General features: G+C 43.6%; 2 protein-coding genes across 2 annotated transcripts; both read right to left on the reverse strand.

Annotated features, from left to right (window-relative positions):
- Positions 1-893: 893 nt before the first annotated feature.
- Positions 894-5,002, reverse strand: LOC118791292 (gamma-aminobutyric acid receptor-associated protein-like). The gene is made up of 4 exons (XM_036548600.1): positions 4,719-5,002; positions 2,754-2,832; positions 1,977-2,095; positions 894-1,728 (listed from the first exon to the last, which is right to left on the reverse strand). The coding sequence occupies exons 1-4, from the start codon at positions 4,806-4,808 to the stop codon at positions 1,648-1,650; spliced, it is 369 nt and encodes a 122-aa protein (XP_036404493.1). The 5' UTR covers positions 4,809-5,002; the 3' UTR covers positions 894-1,647.
- Positions 5,003-8,456: 3,454 nt separating this feature from the next.
- On the reverse strand, positions 8,457-20,673 carry LOC118791511 (CTD nuclear envelope phosphatase 1A-like). Its single transcript, XM_036548893.1, has 8 exons — positions 20,282-20,673; positions 15,065-15,131; positions 13,959-14,077; positions 13,570-13,641; positions 13,244-13,360; positions 11,354-11,465; positions 8,814-8,898; positions 8,457-8,686 (listed from the first exon to the last, which is right to left on the reverse strand). The coding sequence occupies exons 1-8, from the start codon at positions 20,384-20,386 to the stop codon at positions 8,626-8,628; spliced, it is 738 nt and encodes a 245-aa protein (XP_036404786.1). The 5' UTR covers positions 20,387-20,673; the 3' UTR covers positions 8,457-8,625.
- Positions 20,674-20,856: the final 183 nt, after the last annotated feature.

Here is a 20,856-nt window from a genome sequence, read left to right on the forward strand (position 1 = left end):
TGAGACTCCACTGGCCCAATGTGGTGTTTGTCAACTAGTGTGCCTTTAGACATCTCCAGCTGTGCTCCACATACCAAACCACATGCTTCATACACTGTATATGTGTATAAAAAGAACATGTAATGGCAACACCTTTGGTCATTAGTTAAAAAGTGAATGAGTCCAATTTACTACATACCTAATGGGAAGACTGTACATTTACCCTTTTTTATGATTTCAAAACCTATAATAATAATAATCACATGGTTGCCTGAAACCAAAAAGAAATGGATGGGGAAATTGGTTGCTGCTTGCAAGATGACATGACAGTAATATCTGTCCAGTATGAAAGTGTTTGGAATGGGTAATTTTGAAATAAGGGCACATTTACAAAAATAGCTTGTAAACTGCTCTGTATAGCACAGTGCATTTTTATTCAAATTTTCATGCAACAAATTGTAGTTACCATACAAATCAGACACCTAATTTCACAAGTAGAACTCTGTAAGGAGTGAACACCTCCATCATTATTATGAACTACTTTGCTGTAAAGCTAGTTATCATAGGCTGCTCTTCCTTCTGCCAACCTGGTGCAGTGTACTATGTGACTGTCCAGAAGAGCTCTGACACTTCTCTCAATGGGGTACAAGAATGTGTCTCAAATGGCCATGCACCTGTCATTAACGCAAATCAGTGTTGACTGTCGTTGACTTTTTTTTGGAAAGCATGAAGCAATATTGACGATATTGATGATACTGATGGTGTTGGAAATGCATTTGGTACTGGTTGGGTACACCACATTAGGTCAACAATATTAACAATTCAGTAAATAGCTTGGTCAAAAGGGTTTTAAAGTAAGCATCTGTGAGCCTGAAGCAGTGGAGAAGCGATAAGAAGACACCAAAAACCTGCGTTTGTTTTTTGTCAAGTTTTTATGGTCACAAGCGCCAGTAATGCAGCTGCATACAGAGCTAGGATTAATGAACCAAACAAAAAAACAAAATAAAAAGGAAAAAAAAAATTCCACAAATCTTTACAGAAGCTTTAGAAATAGAGGCCGCTAAAAATAATAAGTACAACAATAATAATTATACTGTCAAAAGCAGAAACACAAAAGGGTAGGTTTGTTCAGTCTGAATTTTATTATACCTTTTTTCGTATTTTAAGTGTTTCAGATTGGTCAGGATGCCACAACATGGATGTTGATGTAACTCACCATCATTGACAGAACATGATGCAGAATTAACCATGATATCAACTTCCCAGAACTAGAGCCGTCTAATTGCTGGCTTAGCCACACAAGACAAGCCCAGTCAGTGAAACCTTCATTTGCAATAATTAACTAACATTAATAAAACAGCACAGTACTAGCGCTAATCTTGAGAGAAATAAAGACACTAATCTTGTGTCTTTGAATTGGTTAAGGAACCAGACATGTTTAGCAGCAACCTTGATGAGGGCAACTTTGCATTTAGGGTTGATTTTTGAGAGCATGTGAGAGAAATAAAATTCAGACTGGACTGCAGGTGTGGTGGCGGGAGGAGGCGGCATGGAAACGTCATAGTGCCTTTAATGTCTTTGCTCTGGGGACTCTAGGCTGCCGAACTGGGTCTAGTTTTTGAGTGGCGGTAAAGGGGCGGGGGGCAGGGTCATGGGGTTGGGGGGGTGTTAGATTTCCCTCTGGCTCCCACCGTAGACGCTCTCGTCACTGTAGGCGATGTAGAGGAAGAAGTCTTCCTCATGGTGCTCCTGAAAGAGACCAAGAAAGGGTCACTGGTATGAGGTGAAGAGAAAATTCCAGAAAAAAAAAAAACAGAGGGGAGGGGGGGAGTGAGAGGAGTCTAGCGCCTGCACCGAGGCGTCACCTCATGGTGCAAAGGCAGTGACAGGAACAGGGAGGAGCACGCGAAATGAGAAAAGAAGACCTGAAGCAGGAGGAGGGAAAGGTGGCACCTAGAAGTGGCAGAAAGGGCCAAGGGGGGTTGGTGAATCTGTACCTGGTAAAGCAACCCCATGGTTGCAGAGGTAGGAGGAATGACGTTGTTGACGAAGAAGAAGAGGGCATCCTCAGCTCGGAGGTGGATTCGTTTCCGGATGAGGAAATAGAATTGGCCCACTTGGGAGAGAGGAAGAGACGTGAGAGACAGTTTCTCAAAGAGGGCAGTTACACTGCACATTTCCCCGCTGCTCTGGCCTCGGAATACTCATTTTAAACATGCACCAGATAAGCTCCCCTTTAAAGCTTCACACCATGCTGGTCTCTGGGAAATAGGTCTGTAACATGTCACAGACACTGCTTAGATGTTGCTAGTCAAACGTCTAGGATGATGTAACTGCCTGTCTACATGGGAGGAGCATCTTGTCTGTTTAAAACTGAAGCAAAGTACAGTGCTTACTTTCTTGCAAAACAATTACAAAGATAAACCCCAAGGCTGAGTCAATCTCCACGTTGCATTCAGGGCAGTTCTAACGCGACAAGGCAAAGTGTTATTATATTCCGCATATCCAGCTTTCCACATCCTTATTTCATGACACGTTATTATCCATTTCATAAAGGTGTCAATGGGCAACCTGGACTACTGTTGCACTGACAGATAAACATCCCCATGTATTTATAAATGTGGCTCTGCTATTGCTAAGCATTCAGATCTGAACAATCAGAAAGCAGAAGGCAGTGGTGTTTATCTAAAACAGTCCAACAACAGCACTGTTTGAGTATGAGAGTAGCCGTATGGAAGGTGGCTGTTTTTCTGAGCAAGCAGCACGCTGCTCACCTGTAAGGTCAGAGGGAACCAGGTACTTCTTCTTGTCCAGGTCCCCTATCCTGGCTTTGGGGGCTTTCTCCACAATCACCTGCAATTGGAAGACACACACTGAAGCTCCGGCATAATCAGAGGTTGGCATACTCTGGCGGAGTTCCCTTTCGCCCAATATGTTAACATTGCCTTGTTTACACCAATTACACAGTGCTTCTGGCAGAGTGGGAAAAAAAAAACCAAAGATAAAACAAAAACAGAATCTGCTGTTTTAGTTGATGTTGTTTATGCAAAAATCCTCAAGCCAAATTTTAATGACGCTACCACCCACACGGAAAGGTACTTTTTGAAGCAGGGGGTGGGGGGCTAATTTGATATTTCTTAGATTCCAAGTTCTCTGAAAGGAGAAGTGAGATGTATTTGTTCTCTATTTTTGGGTTTCTTCTACTTCACGTAGGTAAACGGTGCACTGCTTCCTTATGAGTGGTAGTTTCTATCCAGCATCGGCCAGCACAAAAATGTGTTCTGAATGACATTCAAACAAGATCCAAACAAATGGTGTGACTGTTTTCAAAACAGTACAAATGGCTTACAGCTTTCAAAGGCATGAGTCAAACAAACAAAACAGATTACAGCTACAAATTCACTCATTATAAGGACTCTTCCCCTGATAGTACGTCAGCTCAAAAAACAAGCATCTTGTATCTGAGTCGACATTTACAAGTATTATAGTAGATTTTTAAGGTTTTTGAATCCTTCAGTGAGACTGTATTTTGATGATGGCTTAGTTAAAACACTTTCTTATTCCATATTTACTTCCTGGGGGCAAGTCAAAATTCATTTCTCCTAGGAGAGGGGGAAGGGCTCAAAGAAAGACAGCTGTGCTTGTTCTCAAAATGGACACTACACTAGCTAGCCATTTCAGGTACTCGAGTCTCTTTCGTTCACTGATGACAACTCTGGACAAGGTCCAAAGTTTGGCCGCGGAGCACATTATATGCTCTTTGCAGTAGGTGCGCTCATCTAATCGCAAAATAGCCCAGATTCCGTTAAGGACTCTTTAATCCTGAGTATAAATGGTCAATTTCCACCAAGTAAAGATGGTTCTTAACAAATTTATTAATGTAAATACTAGATTGCCGATGTTTTCATCGGTTGTTAATTATCCCTATTATGGCAATATAAGACACGTGGCAACCTTGTCTGAGTACTGAATTCTTTAACGGCTTTCCTAAAAAAAAAGAACTGGATGGGTAAAATAGGTTCATATTTCAAGATCAGCTTTGAGGGTGTTTCAGGGGGTTGTTGTGTTCTTTACAGCGCACCTTTTCCACCATGGACTAACTATACAGAACTAGCTAGCGTTAGCCCCTTGGCTAATAGTGTCAAAACAGTCCATTCGTAGGTTACATTAAACCACTCATCCGACAGCACCTCAGCACCTTATACAATAAAACTGGTAACTGACCAAGCAGTCAGTTTTGTGTTTTGGGCCACAATACGAGGCCTGTACAACCTTGGCAGTAGATACCAAGCCTCGGCATCAAGCTAAAAATTCAGCGAAAAAGCCAGCCATGCTAATATCTAGCTAGCTCATATTTACAACCAGCGTCTACCATTTTATACAGCTGGGCAGTTACCTGACTATCCTGTTTGATCGTCAGATCTTTTTGCGTCTTGCCATTTAGCTTCTTGGATATCGCGTCTCGGGTCGAGACAAGATTGTTTTGTTTGGTTCAGTTCGAGGTCAATTTCCCCTTTCACACCCACAAAAAAGACAACACCACAGCGAGGCACATGGTTATCATGCTTCAGAATCTTACTCAATATAATGTCAATTTGCTAGATACTGATTGCAGCCATATCTTACAAGGCGCACTAATGCTAGTTCTCTTCGCTAGCTGACGCCTGGTTGACATTAGCAAGAGCCACTGGTTATAGTTTGTGTTTATGCTAGCTCGCTAGCTAGGCGACTATACTCACTGGGACCCTGTCCGGGTACTTCTTTCTTATTTTTTCGCCCTCTGACCGTCTCTTCTCAAACGGGTGCTCTTCTTTGTATTGGAACTTCATTGTCGGTCGGTATGAAGGGTCCTCCGGAACCAGGATCTGGACCTCTGATCGGGATTCCTCTGTTCGGGTGTTCTTTCAATTTGCTTGGTCACCTACGTCTTCCAATGTCTATAACCAGCTATGTTAGCTATAGGTTTCCTTTGGGTTTGACTGCTGCGACTGAGCGGATGGATACAATAACAACAACGATAACCGTATACGTAGTGATTAATATTCACGAAGCTAAACTACGTTAGAAAAGGCTATTCTCCTCCGAACGTCCTGCGCTCCTTGTAAGCAACGTCACTCATTAATACTACGCTACTAGCGTAGGGCAAATAGTATTACTAGGAATATTGCGGAAATCGATTGCTTAACCTGTGCAGCAAACGAGCGACGCGATAATTCTGTCGCTGTAGGCTTTTTGGGCGTCGTAGAGATTTTATTTTTCTGATGGTGGCATGCTCAGTTTAAATATATGTTGCTTGGTCGCTGGCTACGTTAGCACTTTAGATCAAAAGCAGCCAGCTGGCTAGCAAAGTATCTTAAGTTAGGTAGCGACAGGTTTTATTTAGGGTTTCATTGCGCAATGAGTCTGGCTGCTAGGTAACCAGATAATAAGACGCAAAGTCAGCTAAACTGACAATGCGTTAAAATTAGAACGTACACGCGCCTAACGTTGAAATAATCGAAACTCAGCTGACCAGCTGGCTTCAATGATCAAATGCGTGCAGAATCCAGTCCATCCGTAATTTCACATTTTAGTATCTGAATACCATGATTGACTGTCGTACTCTCTTTTATTTCATTATTTGATGTGCGACTTAACAGACAAATGCAATTTGAGCAAATGAACAAATGGCACAAACGCATTTGATGACATTACAGGAACTATTTTGTTTTGACCCACCGGCTTTTTGTCCGACAGAGCGAAAGGACAAAGATAGTCGGTGATGAGGCAGTTGGCCGAGTCATATGACCAACTTCCTCACTCAGAGTGTAAAGAAACTTCCGGGTTCGGGATCATTGAGGAGTAACATGTAGCGTAGGAGCTTTTTTAATGAGACGCACCTTCCTGAATGCATTTCCTCTGGTAATGTCACAAATTTACTGACGAAGATATTTTTCAAAAAGCCGAATTTAGACCACGAGTAACTGCGTAGGCCCACTGCTCTCGTGTATATAGATGTATATAATCAATATACTGTAATTGCACATCTAAGGAGTGAGTAGATATCATCGAACCCGTTCACAGAGGCAGTTAACTGTATTGCGCCACTGTTGAGCATTCCAGAGATAGGATGTCCGGTGAGTAAATGCTTACAAGGTCTCTCTGGTAAGACCGCCGAGCGGGGGGAGCGGGTGATATCGCGCACCCTTGACATGCTTCAGCCTGTCGCTTTACTCCCCAGCCCCCACCGCTCAGGAATGGTGCAGTATCTGAATAAAAACAGATAAGCGTGTGACCTAGTTCTCCCAAATTGCTTGCGTGACTCATAAATGTATGAACAACACGTACATAAATTCTGTCCATTAAATTAAACGTTTGTAACGTGATTACATAGCTCAGACCATGTGGCATTGTCTTCAACCGTTACTTGAAAGCACAATAATACCTGCATTGTGCGTAAGTGATATTTGGCAAAATGGGTTCCCCGAGTTAAATCTCGATGATTGTGCGTCAGAATGTTCTTAACGCAAAAGTGAAGGTGAAACGCAATTCCGCGTGGAGCCACGCGAGGGCGGGAAAGGCTTGGAAGCGGTCGTAACAGCAGCATACTGCTTGCGTGAAGCACGACCCAGAGACAAAAATTGTCTTGGGGGGATTGCCCATCATACTTACAAAACACACAATACGGAATAACAACAATGTTACATTTTGGTTTGAGAACTGAGCCTATGACCAAAAAGCCACAAAGCAAGGTCACCTGAATTGACCAAGTGAAACATAAAACGTGAACTGCGAAAGTTTGCGTATATACACTATCTGCCCATCTTAACCAAACGATCTGCGCGCCGCCTGTTCTGAGGGGATGTTCACAAATAAGCAGTTTTTTGTTTACAGTTCACACACTAAGGATTTAAAATTCATCCCAAACTACCCTCACAGCTTCACTGAATGAAAACAAACTAAAATAAGAAATAAAGTACTCCCTTGAGGGACAAGTAAGCTTTTATGTTTTTTTCTTTGCCGCACCTTACTCTTGTCACTTCTCCAAGATATTCTTGTTGAATATGTGAAATTCGTGATGTAAATATATTAATATAATGGTAATAAATGGCAGTATGTTTATAGTCATGAACCTGATTGTCATGAAGCAGGAACTGCCTGTGTGTATACCATATACTAACCCCAGTGCGTTGTGACCCCTGTGTAATATTCACAAAGGTCAAACCTGTACCATGATCACATATTAAAATAGGTTCCGCAAAGAAAGGCAAAAGCCCATGCAGTGGAATTAAATACAAAGAGGACCTGTTTTCAAAATAAAAAGGGGAAAACAGTCATTAAAAAGCACAGCCCAGGAATAGTTCTTGATACTGACGAGTGTTTTATTAGTAACACGCACAGATCTGGGGGCTGAGCCAACAAAGAAGCTGCCTGGAGCCTTGACTAGACTAAAATTGTTCTACTGGCATTTTCTGGGATGGGACATATGGGCAGGGGGTTACGGGTGAGGGGGGAGGTAAAAAAATAAAGGAAGTGCTCAGTTGGCTTAAGCAAAATGAACAGGAAAGAGCTGAACATAAATGAGGTGCATGTTTTAAAAACTGAAAGATTTATCGCAACTTGTAAAATAAGTTTTAAAAAGCCATCCACTCTTGAGAGGTCAAGTGGTTGGAACTGTACACCAAGGTATTAAATGTCAACAGCAGGGATGAGAAGGGAGAGCGAGGTGTGTGATTCCTTCACTAATAATTATTGTTTTTTTTATGCCACATTGAGATTGAGTTTCATTTGTTCATTACTTGTTTATTCTGAGACTCCCAAGACTTCACAAGAAAAGGCTACATCTTTTACAAAACAAATCAGTCATTGAGATTATTCTGAATCTGCCCAACGGGTTCAATGCGCTGTACGTACCAGAAACCAAACCCCACACCTCACTTTCCTCACCAAAGCCCCACCCCCCTTCCCCATCCCCAACCCCAGCTTCAATTACATGCACTTCACCCCGCTTCCGAAAATATTTTTGATCCAGCTCCCTGTGTCCGGCCGCTCTTTGCCACTTTCAGCGAGGCGAAGTCCATCAACGTGGCAATTTAGCTGGGCAGCAAGACGGAGAGAGCCAGAAGTGCAACAGGCCTGTCAATCAAGTGGTCTGTGGGACGAGAAAGGTCACAGCGGGTGGGGGGAGGGTCAAGACTGAGGTTCCTGGTGTTGGAAAAAGAGGGAGATGGCAGGCTCCATTGTCTCTCTGTCCTTGAGTCCGTTTTAGTTTTTGTCGAGAGTTAAAAAGACTTGCAGCGTAAAAGACGAACACAAGCACAGGCGCACTCTTGTACGCACGTCCACAGACATACTTCACACATGCACGCTCAGCATCAGGAATTGTAAGGCAGACTCCATTTTGAAGAAAAGAAAAAAAGAAAAAAGGAAAAGGTAAGCTGGCTCCCCCCCTCCGTTTCCAGTTTCCCCCATCCCATTCCCCTCATCCCTCCTGTCTTCCTTTTCACCCCATCCCCGCCTCCCCAGTGTCCGCACTCCCCTTCTCTGAAGGGGCCGTGGGGAGAGGAAGAGTTAAAACTGTGGGTGGGTGGGGGGTAGGGCTAGCAGCTGGTAGGGACAGGTTTTAAAAACAAAGGGGCCAGAACCAGAAAAAGCCCCCGCAGCCAATCACCAGAGCCGATGTTGGTGGAGGTTTCGACTGAGGACGGACCTGACATCTGCAGTGAACCTGAGATTTTGAAAAAGCAAGAAGGAGAGAGAGAGGGTGTTAATCCCATGAGCACATGGAAGTCGCACAAGTCTCAAATAAAAGGATGGCAGCACTGGATTATGGGAGTTGTAGTTCTGATAATCACCTTAGGGCGTCCAGCATGGGCAGCAGGTTTAGAAGTGCCGTGTCGCTGGGGTCGCTGAACCACGACTTTATTGGTATTGCATTATCTGTAAGACAAGCACACACAGGCTCAGTATAGGTTAGGAATGCACAGTCCTCAACCCAGGTTCTGGTAAGACAGCAATCCAGAATGTTTGACAGACCACTTTACACTCCCATAATGTAAAACTGTGGAATGAAAGTCAGCCCAGAGGTGATTACTTAAATCTGGGTAAATTATGCACCCACATGATGTGAAAACAGGTAACAGCTCTGCCCAGCCCAGCAGAGCGCTGGTAGCATTGCAGTGGATTTAAATATTAGAGTGAACGGGTATGGGCTGCATGAACAAAGATGAGACCCATGGAATATGTACTGTATGGCACCTTACTAAGTGCACATACAAGAATTCAATTAGACAGACAACTTCACCTCTCTCTAAACAGGACAGAATCAATGACATTAAGATTTCCAAACTCCAGAGACTTAATGATTTCCTGCAGGCGCTTCACACAAGCGTTTTCTCCCCCCATGTATTTGATCAAGATATAACATGCTTCACCAACTCGTTCCAGCACAAATTAGCCCTATAAAAAAAAAGATCTACGATGCACAGGCTGAAGCTGCACTGTTTGTTGGCCACATGCAAAGGGTTGTAATTACAGTGAGGATTTGTGCACTCATTAATTACGCTTACTTACTTAGCAGATGCCCTTATTTAGGGTGACTAAGTAGACATAGATTTTATACAAATATATGCACACTAGCATCATACAGCTGGATGCTCACAGAAGCAATTAAGTTACGTACCTCATCATTTCCCCTCTCAGTATCTGAACCTAAAACCATCTGGTTCTAAGCCGGTTCTAACTGGTTCTAAGTTATTCAACTTCTGCAAGACTGCCCGATTCTCAAAACTGATGTTCACGCTTTTACCCCATTAAACATTAGTACAACTACATGGACATCATGGTGCGACAACATAAATAAATTAAAATGACATAAAATACAATCAAACGTGGACATTAGTTACTGATACACTGATATTAGTTTTATTCTCCATTTTATTTTAATGTTCTCTTTTTACCCTGTATTTTTGGCTTTGTTTCCTACATGAAGTGTGTCATAACACTCGCTGTTAAATGCCCTTCGTACATAAAAATCTGACTTGAGCTGACAGCACAGCACATCTGAAGAAATGAGTTTACTGGCTTTAGGTCTGAGCTGTGAGCTCCCTCCCTTTCTATCTGGCATTTGTAAATCTTTGGCAGCTGCTCATCGGCTTCTCATACAACTCTGTCCCTTTCAGAAAAACTGGTTTGACAGCTTCCACAAGCTGGTGAGAGTTTATCTAAGGGGACACGGAAGAGGCCCACACAGCAGGCTGCAACTGCAAAAAAAAAAAAAAAAAAACCCACCCCGCCCAGTACATCATCTCAGTGGGGACGTACAGCTATGAAGAGGAAACTCATTGTTGATCTAAGGGGACACTTCTGCTGATGTTTTTAACATGAGGTTGCTTGATCACGGGGCCTTGAAATGAACAGCCAACCTCTTTGTCAGAGACATTCTCTCCACGCTGTTGCCCGCAACAATTCACAACGCCTCCACATCTGGGATAAATTCAAGATTCAATAAAAATTTTCTATATTGTCATGCTTTCCCTGGCCTAGGATGAGTTTGCATGAGGTGCAGCAAAACTTGCATGGTAAATCTTGCATTTGGCGGTCGTCTCTATGCATGTTTCAGGAACTGGGTTAATAAAGAACCAGATGAAGATAAGAGAGAAATAACACTTCCTGATAATTTTAGTGACAGGCCAATAGACTGGGAGTTGGAGGCTATATTTAATCCCGATGACATCAATATATTCCGTTTAAGCATATGAGCAAGAGGAAAGCTGAATTCTCTTCAACTTTCACACATTCACATTTCTTCCACCCTGTATGACTCTTAGTCTTACTACATTGGTATCAGGTATGATAAGCATGTATTATTGCATAACTTCAGAATAATCAAAGCTGGTTTATATGGTTAAAAGGAACAATCTCCGATATGTAATTTACAACAATGTACTAATGTTAAGCACAACAATGTATTGATTCAAATATGATCAATGTAAGAATCATACTTAACTGCAACTAAATCATCATAATAGACAAATTAGTTGCAGTTACTAAAGCATTCCATCTCTGGATCAATTAAGATGCATAAATTCAGTGGACATAAGTTTTGTATTATCATGAGGAGATCACAGAAGAGTATTTTTTGGATTCTGTGGGGTTTTTGTATATAAATGTCACGTCCATGGGGTACTTTTGGTGTGCCTTTACAAACAAGTCACAAGATACTGATGAAATTTTTGGTTTCTTGCCGAAATGTAACAGCAAGAAAAAAAAATTACTTTTACAAAGGACGAAAAATCTGTTCAAGTCTGAGACCACAGGGGTGAGCTTACATCTAGGAGGGGTTTTAATTTGTTTGTGTCCAAAGGGGGGGGATTAGGCCGGTGTGCTCCCTTACCTGGATGGCTGCGGTAGGCTCCTGGCGAGTTGTCCAGAATGACTATACTGGAGAGATCACTGTGCACCACAGAGAGGTCTTTAATATAACTACCCAGGTCCAGTGTACAGTGCTGCAGAGAAGAAGGGGACAGAAACAGGATGATACGAGAATTAATTAAAAGGACAGGAGACAACATCTGAGCAACACCAAACTTCTGGCCCCTTGGCATCAGTATTAAAGCCTCTGTTAGACAAAGGAGGGAACTTATCAAGATCAGTGTGATACAGCAATATAATTGAAAATTATTTACTTATTTATCCATGATTTAACATTCGTTTTGCATGTGACTGAGGGTACCAAAAGCCATGGAAAATTCTGACATGGCTTTAAAAACACACACACACACACACACAGTTGCTACCTATGGGGTCATCCCATGACTGGTGATGGTCAGGGCAGCCATGCATCACAGACCCCCCCCCCCCCCCCCCCATCCCATGACACAGTGCAGAGAGATGGATGTATTCTCACCCCATACTGCACCCTTCACTTTGCATTATCAACAATGCCTTCACCAATGCCTTATAAGCCTGCTGAACAGCCGTACATCCTCGTTGGATATTTCACTGAATGGATAAGTTTGCTCAACTCCGAGATGTCTAGTGGGTACACCCTTCATTTTCTAGGCTCTGAGAAAAAACATACAGCTGTGCTTGTTGGCTTTGCTCAAGAGCTGTAGCAGACTGCCTTGCTGGGAGGCGTTTACACTCCGATGTTTCAAACCACGGACAGGTTCTTAAAGCTGACAGCATTAAAGATTATGAATGGACTAAGGCAGTTTAAAGAGAAAGAGTGAGAAAATACTTGGTTCTTTGGAAACTGGCCAAGGGGAGGGACCTGGACCTGGTGCTTCATTCATTTTTGAGCTGCTCTGTTACATTCTGTGCAGGGTGGAAATACTCAGATCTATTCGCTGAGCCAGGCTCAATATTTTACAGCCCCTTACATTTGTTGGTATGTTTCATCTCTGAATATTGGAAAAGGATGCATTTAGCACACAAGCAAACAAGTCTGGTTTTGAACGGAATAGTACTTGAAGTACAAAGCTAAAACCAGAGCACTTTTTCCAAGGGCTGGCATGTTTGTCTTGCACTGGTATTTACTGAGTTCTAGCTCCATCTTCTTCGTCATATACGAGTTCTGATCTTCTTCCTTTAAAGCTATTGCTGGCAGATTTTAATGTACCCTCTGTCGGAATGGATCACAGCTAAACTGCATTTGCATTCCTCATTTTACATATCTGATGCGTTATTCATGGTGGGGAAACTGGATTAACAGTTACATCCCTCGTCGGAAGCACGATCTGAAAAGCAGGTGCTGTTATGAGCGGTAACGAGTACCAGCGTACTCAGATCTTCAGCATCGTACTTAAACTCGTCCCCGTCTGTACAGTTCAAACATCTTTGGAATCAGGCACTGAAATGCTCAACATATTTTCCAGCACATTTTTTTCTGCCTCTTCTAAGCAGCTGATGATGTGTTGGAATTAGATGGATTACACTCTGATCCGCCCGGCCCAGGGGAGGGCTAGAGGAGACGCCATGTGAGTCGATAGTTTCCCGCTGTCTTTTCACCGCATTGACATCCTGACAGAACTAGTGGACGGTGCTGTCCAGGCAGTTAGAGGTGACCAGGTGACCGGAGGTGATTAGGCGGTCCAGATGTTAAAGGTAACAGAAGCTGGGGTAGCTGTGTCTGGACAGCAATGGCTTTCGCTGCAGCTCTTAGGCGTAAACTCAGCGGAACACACAGACACAGAAGGAGACAAAGGGAGAGGGACACAGAGAAGGGTGTAGAGACAGGGCAGAGAAGGAGAGGGCGAGAGATTGGGCAGGGCGGGCAGGGTACCTGTCTGTAGTATCTGCGATTCAGGATGCCCCTGTTGTTGTCCAGCTTGTCTGCCACCGCAGACCCGTAGATCTCCATGCTGGCTGTGAACACCACGAGCTCATACCACTGACTGACCTGAGAGACAGAGTGTCACGCAGATGCCATCATGAAGAAGCTCATAGCCAAAACATCTGCATTGTCACAAAGCCAAAGCTGGTCACGATTAGGACTCTGCTCAAACGGTCATACCAACGGCAACACCAACTGAGCACTGATAGGAATCGCTTTGTCAGAACATTGGGGTGAGAGACAGTTCAAGTGAATGAGAGCCAGACTTCACTCACCACTTCTAAGAAGAAGTCGACGTGCGGTCGTTTATGTACAAAAAACCTGACTGGGTGTTTGTCTATTACCACCTGAAAGACAGAGAGACAGAAAGAGATGTTTACATGACATTTTGATCTGTACTCCCCATTGGTTTGTGAGTTCCTGGGTGTATGTTTACTTGTGCAAGGTGCAGCTGTATTATAATGAGGTATAGTTCTCTGTGTGTGTAAATAGATTGTAGTTGTATCAAGTAAGGGACATGTTTCACTCTGACCATGCAGGCCTGTCACCACCAGGTCAGGACTATGCATTTTTGCACTGCCAGTCAAAATGTGTACACTCAAGATACACGTGTGTGTGTGTGTGTGTGTGTGTGACCATGAGACAGAGCCAGGTGTGTATTCACCTTGAGGATGAAGTCGGGCGGCGTGCCAGGCCGCACTGTGGGTCTCAGTACCCCGTCATGGTGGGAGTGGATAAGCGTCTCATCCAGATCCAGCACCAGTATCTTCCTCTTCACAGCATCTGGGGAGTGAAAGCCACAGCTGTCAGAGCACTACACCACAGACAGCACAAATCTCCTCTTCAGCAACAGAGACAGACAGCACAAACCTCCTCTTCAGCAACCGAGACAGACGGCACAAACCTCTCCTCAACAACAGAGACTGACAGCACAAACCTCCCCTCAACAACAGAGACTGACAGCACAAACCTCCTCTTCAGCAACAGAGACAGACAGCACAAACCTCTCCTCAACAACAGAGACAGACGGCACAAACCTCTCCTCAACCGAGACAGACAGCACAAACCTCCCCTCAACAACAGAGACAGACGGCACAAACCTCTCCTCAACCAAGACAGACAGCACAAACCTCCCCTCAACAGAGACAGACAGCACAAACTTCCCCTCAACAGAGACAGACAGCACAAACCTCCCCTCAACAACAGAGACAGACAGCACAGACCTCCCCTCAACAGCACAAAGACAGACAGCACAGAACCATCAAAAAGCAGGCCAATCCAACAGTTTCTGCCAGTGTTATTGAATATCCTGCATTTTCTCATAAACTGCTTCAAAAAGGCCAGTTTCTGCAAACTAAAATTCTTCTCAAGTCCTGTCATATGTTGTATTATTTCGAAATAAGCACACAGTTTGACTCCACAAGTAACCCATGCATGTGGTAATGTGTACGTTAATGACGGCTGATCTCTGTGTCTCCCCAGTGGCCCTGGGTCATCAGAGAGGGAAAAGAAAACCATTGGAATCTGAGGCTCACTCCAACACGCGCGGCTTTTTAAACCACATTCGCTCCACAGCACAGCTCGTCCTGTGGTTCGAGTGCAAAGCCAACTGTGACCCATCAACATGTGGGACTGTAGTGGAGGGAGAGAGGAAGAACCCGAAACTCTGGCTGCGGCCAGACCTCAGCAGTATTGAGGGGCCCAGGCCGGGGACGGGGGGGGGGGGGGGGGGGGGGGGGGGGGCACGCGAGGACAGGAGTGGGGACTTACTGAGTCTGTTCCTGGAGACCGGGGAAAGGGGTAAAGTGTCATAGCGCACTGTCTGGTACTGGATTATCTGCAGCAGAAAGGAGGAGAGAGAGAACAAAGGGGGGAGGGAGAGAGAGAGAGAGAGAGAGAGAGAGAGAGATAGAGAGAAAAAACACACACAAATACAAAAATGTCAGAGTGCAACAGTATTGGTGTGACGGCAACAATCCAAAGTCATTCTGTGCAAGGACAATATGCCTGGGGGAGAAAGCAGTAACTACAAAAGTACAGAATATTGTTTTTGCAAACACTGGTGCATATGGAAATAACTATCAAACATGGTCATGTACAAAATGACAACACTGACACATTGTGATATCAGGGAGATAACTAACCACTTAAAGGTAATTTTGATCATGTTCACATGAGATGCACTGAAACACGATCAGATATAAAAGATTGTTTTGTGCTGGGCTTTCAAGCTGCAAAGCAAGGAAAATGTGTGGGGAATGAATCTAAACTGTCCAGTGTTTTAAGAGCTGATTATTATGATATCTGAATGTTTATTTACATGAACATAGCATTGTTAATATGTGTCAGTACACAATAAACATTAAAATAAATGTTTATAAACTTTCACTTACTGGAGAGAGCAAGTTTTTGGTTTGATTCATGATTCATTCATTTGTTTTTTTTTGCCTTTTTGCCATTGTACCGATGTTATAACATACCCCGCTAGCTACTTATGACAAGCACCTGACCAGAAAATATAAATATTTTAAACGTATAGTCTCCATTCAGTTCATTTTGCTCTACTTGGGTGATGATATCTGGACGAAACAACCCCATATACATACTTCAACCTGTATTCCTCCACTGTTCCTCTATTGCAAAACAGTGGAAACATTATTGTCTAACAGTTTTGTGCACTGATTTGGTCAGCTGAAAGTGCAGTTCTGATATGACTGTACGGTATTACCAGTGGGGATGTTTGGATCATGTTGGTCATTGTGCTAAAAAGTACTCTGTACTCAATGGAGAAAGAGAGGCTGACGAAAGCTCCCCAAAACAGCCAAGTGGCCTGCCACTTCCAAATATGCTAGGGCAACTGACAAAATCAATGCCACCAACGACATTTCATAACCATCTCTTCACCGGGTCATGCAATTAAATTATGACAGTGAAAATAACAATCTAAAAGCACTTCACTGAGGTTCACCTCCCACGGCTCTGCTCCTGCAAGCCTAAGTCTGCATCTACTGCTAACCCTTATTTGCAGTGTGTAAGTGCCACTGGAAGTGAGACGGCTAGTAAGCCTCCTTATAGTACCTTCTGCTGGAAAACTACACTGCACTTTCTAATGTAAAATGAAGTGATTCATTTTACCAGCTTGCTAGTTGATGACAAAAATGAATGTGAGCTTGCAAACTTTTTTCACTCCACCACCGCATAATGTGCTATGCAAACAGATAAGACAACAGTTGGCGTTTTTGCACCACGAGTTACTCTTTCCTTTCTCATGAACCAGAGCAGATTGTTTTTTTTTGTTATGTTGATGTAGCTCAGTGCATAAACCACAGGTCTGTCAAAGACAAACCTCTGTGAGTGGAACTCTCAAGGTCTTCAAAGGAGGAGTCCGGAAGTTCCTTTCAGAGTAGCGGATGCCGTTAGATGAATGACAGGACTTTCAGCCAATGGCGCATCAAAAGCAAAACAGAGCATGCAACTGCCTTCCAAGACAACTGCACAGGCTCCCAGAAATGTTTAACCTGACAGGAATTCTTCTTGCAAATTAAGTTGGTATGATTTTTTTTTAAAAAATCACTATGATTTTTTTAAAAACATTTCCTGACAGCATCGAAAATGGTCACACCTAACTCGGACTTAAAGAAAACACCAGATCTTAAGGAGAAGTGCCTTCCCAAACCCTGACAACCCAAAGTGCGGTCCATTTGTGCATGCCAAATTAAGGGAAAACGGACACCCGATATCCGCTCCTTGCCCTAATCCCCTAATCCCACAGGGAAATGCTGGCAGCGTTAGAACAGGAACAAGCTAGTGATGACCCGCTCCCCTTTGCGTCCCCCTCTAAGAGAAGAGAATGGGCGCTCCACGGAGGGCGGACGAACTTCCGGCACTCGCCCCGCTGTCCCATTCAACCCTGGGCTATTTTTAACACCAACCAGCTGTCTGGGGGTGTCAGCGGGACAGGGCTGGAGATGTGGGCGAGCGAAGGGAGAGACTGACAGGGTGACTTAAAATGTGTGTCCTTAACCCCACCCTCCCAACCCCAAAAGCCCCCTCCCAGAACAGCTGACTGACTAGCTGGCGGTAAGAGCTATGCCCCACCTCTCCTTGTAGTGTCCTTCCAGTCTGACATTGCCAAAAGAGGACTTCTAAGACACTGAAGATATGCCGACCATGGGAAATCTGCTCCTTTCCTCAACTCTTATCCCTGACTTCCTACTTAAAAAGGCTATTATGCAACAGGCCACAGATCAGCTGGTAGGCTGTGTCCATGCACTGTAAGACTACAGTGCTTCGATTCAATGCATTAGAATGTAAGCACCTACTTAAAGCAACTTACAGGTCACAATGGCTTGTTTGTCAAAAAAGAAGAAAAAAAAAAAACAAAAACTTGTGCTTCTCATTAATCTTTGAACATGGTGTTCAGGCTGTGGCCTATGTGAGCCCTCAAAAAAACAGGATTATTTTTATACAGTACAAAGTCCTACACCGCCTACTGCATCAAGAGATCAGAGGTCTATGACCGATTTCAGTCCTATCTAACTTCTCACTGCCAAACGTGAACTTCAGAAAGTTTCATTTTAACATGACCGCTGGTGTACTTTGCAAGAAGAAACTGCATGCCTTGCCATTTTATAGCAATAGACAGCACACACCCTAAGAGAATAAATGTAATTCATTTTTATAACTGAAATGTATTTTAATGTTTTAACGTGCTTTCTGCCCAGGGACTGCAGATGCAAATTAGCTGCACAGCTAAATCTGGTGCAACTAATGCGTTGTGCATGGTCCCTGCTAAATAAACTAATAAACTAAACTAAGTTTTAACTTTTGAATCAAGACAGGTACTGTTTTTTAGAAGTCACTTACTAAGACAGCATGCTCACTTTCAGTTTTGGTTTTACATGCAAAAGGAAACTGAGAATCAGTACTCTACGTGTTCATTTCTGAACATGGAGCAACGGAAAAAAAACTAGCGTCAGCGTGTAAACAAGCTTTTTTTCTTGCAGTTTGCCTCTTGATTGGGTCTCGTCATTACAATTCATTAAAATTCATGCCATGGTCAAATTACAAAAGAATCACACGAAACTTTACTGGCACCTGTATGGAGACACTCTGCCAAAGGTGTGCAGCCTTTTTGAGGAATTAGGTCAGTAAAGGATGACAAACTTGAGGCTTGGGCTGTATAAAATACCTCTGAAATCTAACCAAAAAGGAAACAAAGATTAAGAAACAACCTTAACCGTTCAGGTGTAAGTGCAATAGGCAAACCAATTTGCAACAATGCTAATAAGAGGCAAAGGTAGAGCACAGACTAGCTCAAAACTACACTTCCCATCAGCACATCTGGAAACCTATGCCCTCCTGAACTCTTGTTGAACATTTCCCTTGTGGGTTTTTGATGTCAACTCACTCCTACCAAGAACTTTGCTAATTAGCTAGTTACTGTGTGTGCTTTACATAACAGTAGATTACAGTAGAGTAGGTCTAATTGCCAAATAAATATTATCAAATAAATTCATTAGTCATTAAATTTAGCAATTAGACAGATGTCTAGTCTGACTCCAGTATTTGAGCACAAGGTGGCCTGCTCTCCAAAATTCTGATCACGAAACAAGTGTTCAGTTCAAAGCGGGGAAAAAAATGAGTGGCAACTGTGACTACGGTTTTTTTTAACCCTAGACCCATTAAGAGAGCTGTGAAAGTGCACAAGGCAGTTGAGGAAGTTGCTTGTGTGGATTATACAGCGCACCCTGCTATGAAACGATGCAAACAGACCGCAATATCCAATCTGCAAAGTGGTTACGGCTGGAATTATTATGCAAACATATGGAAGTTCATGTGGAAATCGTTCGGTTCAGCTGGAGACAGGCAAGGAATGGCCCCAAGGCACAAAGGACAGCTGTGGTACTTTGACTTGCAGATGATGCAGGGTCATTTTAATGCCTAAAATGTAGTTAATCACGTGTTTACCTCCACCGCGTTTGGCGTTTAATGGAGAAACCGAGGTGCAACAACAGTAGCGTTATACCGCCTGAACCTCATGCTGCCTTTTAAATATCCTGGACTGCAGAGTTACAGGGGATCTCCCCTCAACCAAAAGCATGAGTTAGAGCTGTAAGTTATATCAAGACCACAGGTACGCCGTTCCTCCCTGTTCGGGGCCGTTCCATGTGCTCGATGCGATTATCGATGTCGCCCGGATAAAGCGACGCTGCCGGTCAACGCTGGAATTGAGCCAAGTGAATGTATACGACCAAGTGTTTACTTCGATGCACGGTACACGAACAGAGAAGTCTTTGTGTCCGGTAGTTAATCCCCTACACGGCGCCCTTAACCTACACTTGCTCTCCCTACGTTTGTGCATGGCAATAACAGATCGCGACCTGACAGTATCGGGGGTGCCTTCTATCAAGGGTGCACTATGTGCTAACGTAACGCACCTCAAAGTTTTCTCAAAGTCATTCCCTGTATGGTATAACGTTAGCAGCAATCTCCATACTCTGTCAAAACTACTGTACTTCATAACATCGTCAAGTGTAACCACCTCTCAAAAACAGGTGAACGTTTCGGAAGGTAAAATAATTCCTAGAACGTAACTACTGGCTATAACTTAGCCATCTAGGCACCTTCACGAGCCCTTTGAGTTTAAGTAATATTAATCGCGTTCTCATAACCAGGCAAAAAAGTGCAATTGTAATGTGTTCCTGTTAACTAATTTGTTCGCGTTTCGTAAAAAAAAAAAAATCAGCAAGTTAGTGGTGTGTTTGCTTCACACGGGATTGTTTGGTTTTACTGGATTCTATTTGAGCGTACATAAACATAACAGTAACCATGACAAACAAACTACAGCTAACATCCAAGTTTCGATGCTGGCTTAAAATCTAGAAAACTTTTCTGGGTGTAAGTTGGAAAAAAAACACCACCGGTGTAAAGATGGTGAAAAGAAATGCAACAGAGCTGCAACGAGACACGACGGCGGTTGCTCACCGTGCGGAGGTGCTTCCTGAGTACGTACAAGATGAAGCCCCAGATTCTGGACGTGACTCCGAGGAAAGTGCGGATCCCGAGCAGCCACTGCCGGGTCTTCAGCATATCGACAGCCGGCGCAGCAGCCCCCCACGCAAGGAACCGGTGAAAGAGCAACCCAGCGTACAGTCCTCTGTCGATCACTTTCTTTCGTCCGGCCAGGCGATTCAGAGTGGGGGGCGGGATTGACCGGCAACCCTCAACCGCCCGGCTCCAACAGCCTTTCAAAAAGCAGTAACTAAGCGAGCTAACACGATACTTAGTGCCGAAGCGGTCTGAATCAACACGGACCGAGCAGCCGCGTATCTTAACGCCCCAAAAAGAGAAAACTCTCACCGATAAAATTAAATAAATAACTAGCTACAATTTAAAATGAAAACTTGTAAAAAAAAAACAAAAAAAACAGGCAGTTAAGAAAGCAGCTCGAGCTAACTAGCTAGCTTGTGACTACTGAGGCGAGCTGGTTCGCTAGCTGGCTAACTAAGCCAAACAGCTAGCTAGTTTCCAAGCGTCGCGAACAGGCTAGCTAGCTAGCG

The sequence above is a fragment of the Megalops cyprinoides genome, chromosome 16, assembly GCF_013368585.1.
Source record: "Megalops cyprinoides isolate fMegCyp1 chromosome 16, fMegCyp1.pri, whole genome shotgun sequence".
In the NCBI taxonomy this organism is placed as follows: domain Eukaryota; kingdom Metazoa; phylum Chordata; class Actinopteri; order Elopiformes; family Megalopidae; genus Megalops; species Megalops cyprinoides.

Excerpts from the sequence above, each read along its gene's own strand:
- LOC118791292 (XM_036548600.1), bottom strand. The coding sequence starts at position 4,808 with ATGAAGTTCCAATACAAAGAAGAGCACCCGTTTGAGAAGAGACGGTCA. Across the intron at positions 2,833-4,718 it reads AGTACCCGGACAGGGTCCCA|GTGATTGTGGAGAAAGCCCC; the intron begins GTGAGTATAGTC and ends TTCCAATTGCAG. Across the intron at positions 2,096-2,753 it reads GGTTCCCTCTGACCTTACAG|TGGGCCAATTCTATTTCCTC; the intron begins GTGAGCAGCGTG and ends CTCTCTCCCAAG.
- LOC118791511 (XM_036548893.1), bottom strand. The coding sequence starts at position 20,386 with ATGCTGAAGACCCGGCAGTGGCTGCTCGGGATCCGCACTTTCCTCGGA. Across the intron at positions 15,132-20,281 it reads TCAGGAAGCACCTCCGCACG|ATAATCCAGTACCAGACAGT; the intron begins GTGAGCAACCGC and ends TTTCTGCTGCAG. Across the intron at positions 13,642-13,958 it reads CGCCCGACTTCATCCTCAAG|GTGGTAATAGACAAACACCC; the intron begins GTGAATACACAC and ends TCTGTCTTTCAG.